Source organism: Urocitellus parryii, chromosome 7, assembly GCF_045843805.1.
Source record: "Urocitellus parryii isolate mUroPar1 chromosome 7, mUroPar1.hap1, whole genome shotgun sequence".
Classification (NCBI taxonomy): Eukaryota; Metazoa; Chordata; class Mammalia; order Rodentia; family Sciuridae; genus Urocitellus; species Urocitellus parryii.
Window position 1 is genome coordinate 157,562,736 of NC_135537.1, and position 13,667 is coordinate 157,576,402.

General features: G+C 40.8%; 2 protein-coding genes across 2 annotated transcripts in view; one reads left to right on the forward strand and one right to left on the reverse strand.

Annotated features, from left to right (window-relative positions):
• Positions 1 to 7,270, reverse strand: part of Utp18 (UTP18 small subunit processome component) — a 51,215-nt gene extending 43,945 nt beyond the window's left edge. The window contains exons 1-2 of the mRNA XM_026386730.2: positions 6,835 to 7,270; positions 5,203 to 5,315 (exon numbers count right to left, since the gene is read on the reverse strand). Of these exons, the coding sequence (XP_026242515.2) occupies positions 5,203 to 5,315; positions 6,835 to 7,176 (455 nt within the window). The 5' untranslated portion in view covers positions 7,177 to 7,270. The remainder of the gene's footprint in view (positions 1 to 5,202; positions 5,316 to 6,834) is intronic.
• A 425-nt stretch (positions 7,271 to 7,695) lies between these two features.
• Positions 7,696 to 13,667, forward strand: part of Mbtd1 (mbt domain containing 1) — a 61,862-nt gene continuing 55,890 nt past the window's right edge. Inside the window, exons 1-3 of the mRNA XM_077800498.1 lie at positions 7,696 to 7,918; positions 8,506 to 8,567; positions 12,985 to 13,080. The gene's annotated coding sequence lies outside the window, so the exon portion shown is untranslated. The remainder of the gene's footprint in view (positions 7,919 to 8,505; positions 8,568 to 12,984; positions 13,081 to 13,667) is intronic.

Sequence of the window (13,667 nt, forward strand, 5' to 3'; positions counted from 1 at the left end):
CAGGAATCCCATACAACCCACAGGGACAAGGCATAGTTGAAAGAGCTCATCAAACTATAAAAATGTACTTATTAAAGCAAAGGGAGGGAATTAGTAAGGGGTATATATCCCCCAAAGATAAACTTAAAATAACCCTTTTTACTCTAAACTTTCTAAATTTGGATTCATCAGGACTTAGTGCTGCGGAAAGACATATGTATCCGAAAAATGTACATAAGCCTAAGGTACTTTGGAAAGATATTCTAACAGGACAATGGAAAGGTCCGGACCCAGTAATAGTCTGGAGTCGGGGCTCCGTCTGTGTTTTTCCACAGGAGGAACAGCAACCAATTTGGATTCCAGAGAGATTAACTAAAACAATTTCTACAGAAAAAGAAGATGATTTGACTCAAATCCATAACAGCTGATATCCAGAGTTCCAGCCTGGCTATTCTTGCATCTGCGACAGTGATTTACCACGGTGCCTTTTTCAATATCTATTTTATTATTTGCATTTTTCCCACATCATAAAGTTCTATTTTATTTTATTTTATTTTATCTTACCTTATTTTTTAAGCTCATACAAACCTAGGTTAATGTTTTTCTGATCAGTTTTATTTTTTGACTGTGTTTTATTTTTTTTAACTGTAAAGTTTTTAAACATTGCAATGGAGATTTCACCTAGCTATAGCTACAAGGCCTTTATTTACTATTGTCTTATATGTTCTATGTTATGTATGCTGTTTTGTGTTGTATGTCTGTATGTGTGTATGTCCATATTTCATTTATAAGGAGCGCTCATGTATAAATAGATACAAGTATTCCCAAAAAAAAAAAAAAATTAGTCACGTGACTTATATGGTTTAATTTACTTTAGGTAAACAGCTGTTATTAAATTTTGTTTTTAAAGGTGGTTAACAGATATGTTTGTTTACTTTCACCTTTCCTTTTCATTATATTTCATAATTCTGTTCAGGATAATGTCTCTTTAGCAACATGGACATAATTCCCATCTCCATCCCAGTGCCGGTGAAGACTAAGACCAAACTACAACTTTTATGATAGCTATCACTATAAACTGTATAAATTGATACATCAATCAAAATAACTCAATAAGACTGCTCAATCAAGGACTTAATTTACTTTGGGAGGAAATGGACATATTGATAGACTCCTCCACTTTGAACTGCTCAATCAAGGACTTAATTTACTTTGGGAGGAAATGGACATATTGATAGACTCCTCCACTTTGAACTGCTTACACAACTTGTCTGGACTATGTATCACCTGTATGCATTGTGTTCTATTTGTTGATACAGCGAACTGGTAGTGCTAAAAATCTTAGCCGATGTGTCACCAGTGTTTCCATAGGAGCCGTCAATTGGCTTGGTGTCGTGGCAATTCTGCGTCTTTCTCCCTTCTGCTAGTGATGGTCTGATTTTGGGGGCCAACAGAGGTGAGGCAAGAACCTCACCCCCCCACTGGCACCAAGGTTAAATTTGGGGGCCAACAGAGGTGAGGCAAGAACCTCACCCCCCCACTGGTGCATAGGCCATTTACACAGGTATGGCTATATACTGGACCGGTAGTCAGTGACGGGTATGATTCGGTTACAGTGGTATCAACCTAAGCCAGGAGACTGACGCAATAAGGTCAGTTTTCCCATGACGGGTAAGAACCATATGTGAATTGGACATACCTAACAGGTACGGTCCCTAGCCACATTTGCCTGTTGTTTATTTAAACAGAAGGGGGCAGATGTTAGAAGCCACAGCAAAAATATTGATACAGGCACCTTTGGATTTTATGACTGCCAGCCAGCAATTCACATTCATATGGTAATTGGACTCATGCTGTTCAGCTGGGCCCATTTCAGGACTCAGGTTACTCATGTCACTCTTGTAATGGGAGAGTTCCCATTGGTTGGGAAAGGATGGTAGGAGGGTGTTCCGGGGGAAGGGGAAACCCCCCGGCTCAGGTAGAAGACACACGTGGCGGACCCACTTGTTAGGGGACGCACACGGCCTCTCTCTAAATAAAACTTTGTCTCAGTTTGACTGGCTTGTGTTTTTGTGCCCAACCGGGTTGCAAGTTTGCAAGCCCGCGCGCGCACTGACAGCTCAGCAGGGAATCGCTCAGCAGGGGTGCGGCAGGCAGGGCTCGGCGATAGAGGCGGCAGGAGCGGAACTCAGCCGACCCGGGGCCGGGCAGCCTGCGGCAAGAGGTTGGGAATAGGAAAGTCAGTAGAATGAATCAGACATAACCTTCCTAGCCTTGTATGTGAATACACAACCAGGGTAACTTCGCATCATGTACAACCACAAGAATAGGATCCTAATTAGAATGTTTACTCTTATGTATAACATTATAAAATTTGCCAAAATACATTTTACTGTCATGAGTAACTAAAAAAGAACAAAAAAAAGTTGACAAAGGTCTTTGTGATAAGTGGGAATAAAAATTGAAAGCATTCCCCCTAAAAACTAGAATAAGACTTGGATGCCCTTTCACCACTTCTATTCATTACAGTCCTTGAAACTTTAGCCAGAGCAATTAGACAGACGAAAGAAATTAAAGGGATACAAATAGGAAAGCAAGACTCAAACTAGCACTATTTGCCAACAACATGATTCTATGTTTAGAAAATCCAAAAATCTTCACCAGAAAACTTGTAGAATAAATGAATTCAGCTAAGTAGCAGTTAGATATAAAATCAATACCCATAAATCAAATGCATTTCTATACATCAATGATGAATCAACTGAAAGAGAAATTAGGAGAACTAATTTCATTCATAATAGTCTCAAAATAAATAAATAAATAAAATACTTGGAAACCAACCTAAGAAAAGAACTGAAATACCTCTACAATGAAAACTACAGAAGGAAATTGAGGAATGCCTTAAAAGATGGAAAGATCTCCCATGCTCTTGGATAGGCAAAATTAATATTATCAAAATGGCCATTCTACCAGATCTGTTATACAGATTTAATGTAATTTCTATTAAAATTCCAATGGCATTCTTCATAGAACTAGAAAAAGCAATCATGAAATTCATTTGGAAAAACAAGAGATCCAAAATAGCCAAAGCAATCCTTAGCAAGAAGAGTGAAGCAGGAGACATTACAATACCAGATCTTGAACTATACTACAGAGCAATTGTAACAAAAACAGCATGGTATTGGTACCAAAATACACAAGTAGACCAACGGTAGAGAATAGAGGACACAGAGACAAACCCACATAAATGTGGTTATCTCATACTAAATAAGGCACCAAAAAACATACATTGGAGAAAAGATAGCCTACTTAACAGATGGTGCTGGGAAAACTAGAAATCCATAAGTAACAAAATGAAATTAAATCTATCTCTTGGGCTGGGGTTATGGCTCAGCGCTCACCTCATACCTGTGAGACCCGGGGTTCAATCCTCAGCACCACATAAAAATAAATAAGTGAAATAAAAAAAAATAAATTGTGTCCAACTACAACTAAAAAATAAATATTTTTTTTAAAAAAATCTCTCACCCCGCACAAAAAAATCAACTCCAAGTGGATCAAAGACTTAGGCACTAGAACCTGTGCTTAATAGAAGAAAAAGTGGGACCAAATCTCTACCATGTCGGCTAGGAACTGACTTCCTTAACCAGACTCCTAAAGCACGAGAAGTAAAATCAAGAATCAATAAAGGGGTGGACTCAAACTAAAAAGCAAAGGAAACAATCAATAATTTAAAGAGAGAGCCTACAGAATGGGAGAAAATCTTTACCACACACACCTCAAAGCACTAATTTCTCAAAAAACACCAAATAATCACCAAAAAAACCCCAAATAAACCAACCAATAAATGTGCTAAGGAACTGAACAGACACTTCACAAAAGAAAAAAAAATTGATCTACAAACATGAAAAAATATTAACCATCTCTAGCGATTAGAGAAATGCAAATCAAAACTATTCTAAAATTTCATCTCCCTCCAGTCAGAATGACAATTATCAAGAATACAAACAATAAAAGTTGGTAAGAATGTGGAGGGAAAAAGAAACACTCATTCATTGCTGGTGGGACTGCAAATTGGTGCAATCACTATGGAAAACAGCATGAAAATACCTCAGAAAACTCGGAATGGAACCACCATTTGACGCAGTTATCCCACTCCTCAGTGTATACCCAAAGGACTAAAATCAGCATACTACGGTGATGCAGCCACATCAATGTTTGTAGAAGCTCAATTCACAATAGCTAAACTATGGAACCAACCTAGATGCCCTTCAACAGGTAAATGGATAAAGAAAATGTGGTATACGCAATAAGAACATTACTCAGCCTTAAAGAAGAATGAAATTATGGCTTTTGCAGGTAAGTGGATGGAGTTGGAGAATATCATGCTAAATGAAATAAGCCAAAACCCAAAAAACCAAAGGCTGAATATTTTCTCTGATAAGCGGATAGTGATCCATATTGGGGGGAGGGTAGAAGAACTCTGGATTATGCCGACAGGAATAAGTGGAGGGGTACCAGGATGGGAAGGACAGTGGAATGAGATGGACACTATTACCCTATATACATGTATGATTACATTACTGGTGTAACTGCACCATATTCAGCCAGAGGAAGGTGAAGTTGTTCTCCATTTGTGTACAATGTGTCTAAATGCATTCTACTGGCATGTATAATTAGAATAAATTTAAACAATATTTTTTTTAAAAATTGGGAAGAACATTTGCCAATATGATTTTATGCACAAATAAATTATCAAAGTAAGTAGACAGTACATTTTCATCTACAAAAGTACATACTGTGTGGGCTAGCTTTCTTTTAATCCTTTACTCGGTTTCAGACACTGCACTAAAAGTTTTACAGGCACTATTTAATCAGAACAGCCTCTGATAATACTTACTATAATTATGTTCATCTTAAAAATAAAAGGCAGGTTCCAAACCTGTCCATGGTCAATTTGGAACTGGACAATTAAGGAAGCAAACTCAGCTCTAACTCCAAATACTGTTTTTTTTTTTAGTTGATCTATACTGCACAAAAGACACAGAAGAGAATGCCAACATGTTAACAGTAGTTCTCTCTCAAAAGGACCTGGTTCTTTACTTCCAAATGTTCATCAAATCTTCACATACTCATATAGTTTTAAAGAGAAAGATTTTAAAAACCTACAGAATTACTTTTGAAGTTTACAGACGGATTTGAAAAAAAAGTTGGGCAGCTTACATTTCCTCCTCATCATCTTCTTCATCTACCCACACCGGCTGCTTCTGAGGGGGGAAAGAATCTTTTGCTTCATTCTCCACTTCCGAGTCATCAGAGTCTTCATGCAAGTGAACCTACAGAAGACAAAACACCTTCAAGCATTGGGTTTTTCTCATCCCACAGTCACCCATGCCTTAAGTGATTTGAACAATGCTTTGTTTTTATGACCCTCTGATTAAACAATTGGAAAGAATGCTACCAAAACAAATGCAGGGGGCAGAAGCAGAAAATAAGACCAGGGAATGACACCTCCAGCTAGACAAGCAAAGCAAGCTGGAACAGTTAAGGAAAGCAAGTGAACATGCTGACAGAAGACTAAAGCAGGCAAGAACAAAGGGTAAGTTAATAGAGGAAGAAAAGGGCAGGAGAAATGCCCAAAATACAGAAATTACAAGTCCCAAGGCAGACTAGAGTTAAAGATAATATCATTTAAGTCTTATCTCATATTCTTAGGCATATTGCTTGTTTCCTCTTACCCATTCTTAATCCCACCTCTTTAAAAAAAGTTATACCAAACCATCAAATCTAAATCTAGACCACAAAAATCCCCTTTAAATTGTTAGTTTGAGCTTTCCTCAACCCATATGACAGCAATATCCCATTGACTTCTACCTGCATTACTACAGTTCAATATGCTTCAAAGCCCAACAAACCCCACCTCTAGTAGGCTGTTTCTCCTGACTGTAAAACCTTCACCAGATTTAGCACACTTCCAAAACTAGTTCTCTAGACTGCAGCAACTTCTCTCATAAGCACCCAAAGGAGGTGGCAATCAGCAGATACTTGCTAAGTCAACAGTAATCCTTATCCTTTCTCACTTATCTAAAAGTTCAGTCCTTCATACACGTATTTTTCTTTTTCGAAGATTTTTTTTTTCTCTTCAACACTAATCACCAATTACTTGAATTTTACTGATTTACCACTTCCTTATCTTCTATGCCACAAGCGCCAAGAGGGCAGGGATTTTTGTCCGTTTTGTCTATGCCTGGGAATCTCTTGGACTACAGAATTTTTTAAAAAGTAGAATGCAAATATTACAATCAACCACAGAGCGTTTGCCATCACCTGGAAGAGTATCAAAGACCTACAAATATCTGTTAAATGAATACGTGATCATTTTTAAAAGTTGATGCACGACATGATCGCGCCGAAAGACTTGTTAAAACGCTTATTCCCAGGCTTGTGCTCTCCAACGGATTCCATTATGGAATTGGAACTCCTTGAATCACTGGCAAGGAACCGGGGCAAGTGATGAGACCACCACCGCCAGCCAGACAGCAGAGCTGAGCTGCCCAAAATGGTCACGACTACAGTTCGAAAAACAAAAACGTGTTGAGCGCCTGCTGCATACAAGGCGCAGTGGCTCCTCCCGGACAGAATAAGGCGTGGTCTGTGCCCGCCCAAGCTTGCAGTCCAGCGCGGGAAGGCCGGGTACGCAAAGCGGCGCCCCTCGGCGCCAGCTTTCAGGGCTCCCTCCCTCCCTCCCACCTGAGCGCTCGCCGCCGCAGGTCGCCCAGGCTCCGCCTTCAGAACCTCGCCGCCCGCCGCGCGCCCCGCCAGAGCGCGCTCGGCCCGCGCCCGGGCCTCCCTCACCCGCGGGCCCCGCAGCCGCCGCAGCAGCGAGTCCTCGTCGTCCTCGACATCACCGAAAACCAGCTCTTCCAGGCACCGCTCTACGGCCGGTTTGTCCTCCTCCAGAGTCAGGCGATTCTGCTGCCGGAGCCGTCTCTCCTCCGCCCCGGCGGCGACAGTGATCGAAACGGCTGCAGCGGTCGGGTGGGCCGGCGGAGTCCGCCGAGATGAAGGGGCAGCCTTTTGGGGTGGCCCACCCGTCCCTGCCCTGGCTTTCTGGTCTGACCTCATTTTGGTCTTCCTGTCCGGCCTTGCGCGGGCTCTCCGTTCGGATCTCATCCGGCTCCTGCGTTCGGGCGGCATTGTTGGGTTTGAGAAGAAACGCAACCGCTCACGTGGAGCTGTTCTGCGCACGCGCTCCGTCGCCTCGCAAGCTGCCACCGAGGAGTTCCCGGGGGACCGGAAGGAGCTTGCGCAGCCTCTGGCCACGTGACCAATACCACTACGTCACTCCCACTCCCCTCGCCAGCCCCTCCCCGTGTGGGAGTTCCTCCGGGAGGGCCAATCTTCCGGGTGTAGGGGGACGCGGCGTGATTGGAGTGGAAATTTTTTCCAACACAACAAATGCAACATATTGAAAGGTGCGCAAGACAGCCTGAGTACAAACGAGGGTGACTAAATGAAACTTCTGCTCTCCCTTCAGATCTTTTAACCACTGGACTTTACCCAAACCCCAATTACCTTTACTTCCCTTCGTTTTGGTACGGTCCTTAGAGTAGGGAGCCTGCAGAGGGTCCCACGCTGGAGGAGAGAGAGGAGGGTATGTAGGGAAGTGGGCCAATCGGGGCGCGGGTCACGGCGCAGGCGCGCTGGGGAGGGAGGGCTATGCTAATGTTGTTGATATCCTGGGGCCACCCGAGTTAAAGGGGGGAAATCCGGGGGCTGCCGCAGCCGCCACCAGTCTGGGCCCAGCTGGGGGCTCCCTTTAGTCGCCGCAGTCCCGGGGAGAGGCGCTTGCCCCCAGCTCGGGGAGGGGGCGCTGCGGGCTCGGGGAGCACGGACAACCCCTACCCATGAGGCCCTGATGGAAAACACAAAGGATCTGGTGAGAGCCGAGCGCGGCAGCCGCTTTGTGTACCAGGTGGGGGGAACGCCTGCAGCTCCCCGACCCCAGGAACCCCGCAACTCCCTGACCCCGCTCCTAGGCCTGTTTCTTCATCCCACGCCCCCTCCCCCTACCGACCGTTAAACGATTCAGGGGTTCCCCTCCCCCACCCCCTCAGTCCCGGATTCGTTCGGGTTCTTTCCTCCACTCTCTGGGGGAAACAAATCGAGAAGAAAGTTTTTTTTTATGCCCCCACCCCACCCCCACCCTACTCTGACTAGGGAGAAAGGCTGAATCCGACACTTACTTTTTTAGGCGCCCAGGGTGGGAGAGTGGGTGTGGGGAAATATAGTTTTGGTGCTTTGCAAAAAAAGGTACCTATCCGTTTGGGGACCGGTGCCGCGAGGCATTTTGCACGTGGAGGTGGAAATATTGAAAGGGGGCGGGGTGGGCACGTGTGGGAAGGAGAGGTGGGAGGGGTGTTTGGGAAGCCGCCACCAAGGCCGCTTATTTAAAAGGGTTCCAGATCGGTGGGCTTCTAAGGCTACTGCGTTCTCTTTTGTGAAATAAAAATCCTAACATTTCAGAGTCGGAAGAGACATTAGAGGTCACCCAAAGCAGCCGTCCCCTCTGCAGCCTCTGAAAAGTGGTAGGTAGTTTGGCCTCTACTAAACCCCTACAAACACTGAGTGCTCACTACTGCCCAGGAAAGCCCCTTTTTAAGTAATTCTCATCCTTTGCCTACCCTTATTAGACCCTTCAGTCTCATTCATGTCCTGGTTAAGTTGCTCCTTTTTTTACTTCTCAAATTTTCTCTCACATCCTCCTCACCCACCCACTGCTCATTGGCCTATATTTTGTGTGCCAGGAAAGAACAGCAGGGAAGTGGAGTGAGGGGGGAGGATTTGAGAACGTGAAGGCCAGCTGAAAACTTTGCTGGGTCAATTTCAAGTGTACTGACTTACATATCTTAAGATGGTTGATACTCTTCTGACAGGAAACTAGAGAATTGAAATCAGGATTTCATGGCCATTTTCTCTCACTAGTGCAACTTTTTAAAGTTAGAAATTTCATCATCTCTGTAGTTCTATCACAAAACACATTTGCTTGTTGCCTCACTTTCCCTAAGGATGCCTAAAATTGCATCCTGGGGAAAATACTAAAGCCCTTAGAAACTTCAGCCTGGTAGAGAACTGATCAGAACTACTCTCCATCATTTTTTAACAGTTCTGTCTTTTATGAGATTTGAAATTTATGCAGCACTTTAATATTTGCTTGGAGTTTGCAATATTTTTAATGCTCCCTACATTAAAAAGCACCAGTATTTGTCACTCGGTAGTTCGGTTTCAAATATATATTGTTGCTCAGTCTTTTAATGTTCTTCATTTAGTGAGCTCTGTTGCCTCCAGTAGTTTTCTTGGCAAAAGAATCTTGGGGCACGTGTTTTTTTCTTCCTAATATGGTGAAGTGGGAGTCCAAACATAATGTAGAAGTAATGCATCTGGTCTAAAAGACAGCCAATAAATTTTTTTCCTAAACTTCCAGGCCCCTGTTTAGAATGTTAGAGCACATTTTTTTCTTTCCTCTCTTATGACTTAGAGACTTGCTTTGCTCTAGTGTGCTTAGGCTGGTTTTTGTTTACCTCAATACCAAAGACTGTTTAGAAAGAAAATAGATTTTTTTTGCACCACCTCCTCTGAATAACAAGTAGCTTCTATATTTTTATAGAACCCATACTCAAGGCTTGTGAATAACTTGTAAATTATAGCAAAATCTGTCTTGAGCAAGTTTCTGTTCATATGTGAAGCCATGGTTTTCAACCATACAATTTTTAACTTTGTGAACTTGGACATGTAATATTTTCTTAAAAATCTAGTCACTAAAATTTAACATGGAATTGAATACTAGATCATGAAAATATTAATAGAGCAGTATAATTGTGTCTTTAAAGTTGTAATCAATATGGAGTTCCAAGTTGTTTTCCTGCTTACTTTAAATGTGAGCTGTCATGACATAAGTTGACTAACTTTGAAACCATTTGCCCTCTAAACATACTAGACAGGAACAACTGGTTTCACTTTTAAAGAAGACACTGCTGTATTTTTTATGATTAGTTATATGTTGACATTATTATCGAAGCCTTTCTAGATAGTCAGGTGCTGCTTGTAGTATTAATTTTGGAAATTAAAATGAAATAACTTATTTTAAAGTATGTGAAAGCATATAATATTGGTCAAATGAATGTAAAATCATAGTTCATGAGTGAAATTGACATATTAACTTCATAAATCTTAAACTATGTGGCTGGGGATATAGCTCAGTGCTTGCCTCACATGCACAAGGCCCTGGGTTCAATCCTTAGCACCACAAAAAATAAATAAACCTACCTTAAATGACCTACTAAAAGCCAGAAATACTCAGTGATCTCAATGACTACCTTCTAAACTTAAAAGAATCACTATTCTTTGGTGTCTCCTTGTTTCTCACTTTTTCATTTTTAAAATCTTTACTAGATAAGATTTAACCTTTAACACTTAGAGTTCAGAGTAAGACAGTTAATATGTCTCATTAGTCTTGGGTTTTCAATTCCAAGAGAGATAAAACAGAACAATAGGGGAAAAAAGTTCCTAAGTAGTTACAATAAGCTTAACTGTGTCTTCCAACAATAGTAGTGTATTAACTATCCCAGACAACTTTTTTTTTTTAAAGAGAGAATTTTTAATTTATTTATTTTTTAAAGTTTTCGGTGGACAACATCTTTTATTTTATTTTTATGTGGTGTTGAGGATCAAACCCAGCGCCCCACTCATGGCAGGCGAGCGCGCTACTGCTTGAGCCACATCCCCAGCCCCAACTTTTGATTTTATGTGAAAATAACAGGTTACTTTGGTTGGGGGAGGGTACTGAATTGAACCCAGGGGTGCTTAACTACTAATCTACACCCCCAACCCCTTTGTATTTTTTATTTTGAGACAGGGTCTCACTAAGTTGCTTAAGGCCTCACTAAATTGTAGAGGCTGATCTCGAACTTGCAATCCTCCCGCCCCAGCCTCCCAAGTTGCTGGGATTACAGGTGGGTAGTGCCATGCAGTTAAAGAGTTTTTTGTTTTTTGTTTTTAATGAACATTTTTTAAGGATTTAGTTCCCATAAACTTATAATTTATTTTTTTGCTTTGCTTCAGTCAAGAAAAGGTGCATGAAGGGGTTGTGGCTCAACAGTGGAGTACTCACCTGGCATGCACGGGGTGCTGGGTTCGATCTTCAGCACCACATAAATGTAAAATAAAGATATTGTGTCCATCTAAAACTTAAAAAATAATTATTAAAAAAAAAAAGAAAAGGTGCATGAATAATAATTCCATTTGAACAAACTCTATAAATGTGAGGTAGGATGAAGTGGTGGAGTGAGGGGGCCCTGGAAAAGTAGGTTAGAGTTGTGATTCTGCCACTGTCTAGTTGCATGATAGTGGTTGAAGGTCCTGTGTCTCAGTTTTCTCATCCCAGTTGAAAAGTTGATGTATAATCAGTTAGCATTGTCCAGTAGAACTTGGTGCAGTGGTGGAAACGTCCTATATTCGTGCTGTCCACATATGACTATTGAGCACTTAAAATGTAGCTAGTAAACCAAAGAACTCAATTTTTTATTGTATTAATCAGTCAATTTCAATAGCCACATGTCTGCCAAATTGAACATGCAGGTATAGAACAGTGTTTTTCAAATATAGCTAGACTTCCCTCTTGGAGGCTTTTGTTAAAAATACATACTCCTCCCCTGGATATAGTAAGGTCTACAGTAGTAAGGTCTGCAGTAACATCTGAGAATTTGTTTTAAATATATGCTCTAGAGAGTTTTATTTTTGTTTTGTTTTTCATCAGATTAGTTAAAGAAACACTGCATAAGAGATTTCTGAGCACCCTTCTAGTTCTTACTGTGGTGTTGATAACCTAGCATTTAGTATAATATAAATGACCTCTGATCAAAGTGAGCAAACTGGGCTCTAGCTCTGGCTCTGCCACCTTCTGACCTGTGATCTCAGACAAGTTTCCTAATCTCTTTGAGCTTCCTATTCCTCATCTGAAATGTGGGGTGAGAATCAGCCTTGCTTCCCTTCTGAAGTTTTCTATAAACTAGAATCCCCTCTTCTCCCTTTTGACTGGATTATCTAATTCATGCTCTATTATAAAACTGGTTGTATATAAAGCTCATTCATTTATTAAATCAATTGCAGCCACAGTTTGCAGTCTTAGTTGTAAAGTGGGCATAATGAGTCTTAATTTTTTTTGGATTTCTGATGCTTAGCATAACGATGCGTGTAGCTCCATAAATATTGACTAATATCATCTGTTTATTTACTTTTAGGCTTCAAAACTGTAATTAATTAGTTATAGATTATTTTATATACCAGAGAAATATCCCCTTACTTTACATATATGTATGTAACTCAATTTTTTTTTTAATTTTTTAGTTGTAGTTGGACACAATATCTTTATTTTATTCATTCACTTTTTTTTTTTTTTAATATGGTGCTTAGAATCAAACCCAGGGAGGCGAGTGCTCTACTGCTGAGCCACAACCCCAGCCCTGTAACTCAGTAATGTTCTATTGGTTAATGTTCAGTGATTTTGTTTCTTAGTACTGGGGATAGATTGAACCCAGGGGCTATCTACCACTGAACTACCTCCCCAGTTCTTGTTATTTTGAGATAGTATCTCACTAAAATAGTTGAATCTGGCCTCAACTTGTGTTTCTCCTGCTACTAAAAGCCGGAGTAGCTGGGGTTAAAGGCATGCACCACCATGCCCAGCAGTGATTACATAGCTTTTGAGCAACCAGCTTCAAATATATTTTTAAAAGATGATCATGCTAGGGATGTTGCATGGTGTTAGAGCATTTGCCTAGCCTGCACAAGAAACTGGGTTTGGTATCCAGAGCTTTCAAAAAAAAAAAACACCAAGAGAAATATTAGGCTTTTTTCATTAGCCCTGATAATAATGATCTTAAAGACCCTCTAGGCCACCATGTGTTTCATACTTAATTTTGACAAGGTCATCTTATTTTTAATTAGCTTTTCAGGTTCATACTTAAGGATTCATAACTTTCTTCTGAAGAACTGAAAGTGTCCATGTGAACTATTTTATTTTATCATACATCTTCCTGTGTGGTAAGTGGTATTTTCCTTATTTAGAAGAGAAACTAAGACCCAAGTAATTGTTGCATCCAAAGTCATGATAATGATAAAACCAGAAGTTGGACCCCAAAACAGAAATTTGGATTTATCACTGGCCAAACTGTGCTTTTCATCCAGGTGTGGAATAAGGAAGAGGCCAGCGAGAGCTTAAAAAGCACCCTCACTTCTAAGTCCAGTCATCATAGAATATCTGTTGTGAAGTTTGTGAGCTCATGCATACAATGTTCACATTTAAAGTTTGAGAAAATATACTTGTTAGATGCCATCTCGCTCAATCCTGCCTGGAACATGAATCATCCTTTTGTCCAGTTATCCACAATTTTATCCACCCATTATTTACTAGCCATCTCACTTATCAGACTATTAAGGTATTAGAGGGCTTGTGTTAAAATACCTTATGTAGGAGCCTGAAGCCATACTGATCATCTCATCATATAGGCCTTATATCATTACAAGAAGGGTGAGTATAGACTAAGTAGATATTTTGTCAGTTTCCATTCATATAACTTCTATTACAGTATATTTCAATTATTCTCTTATTATTGTTAATCTTACTGTGC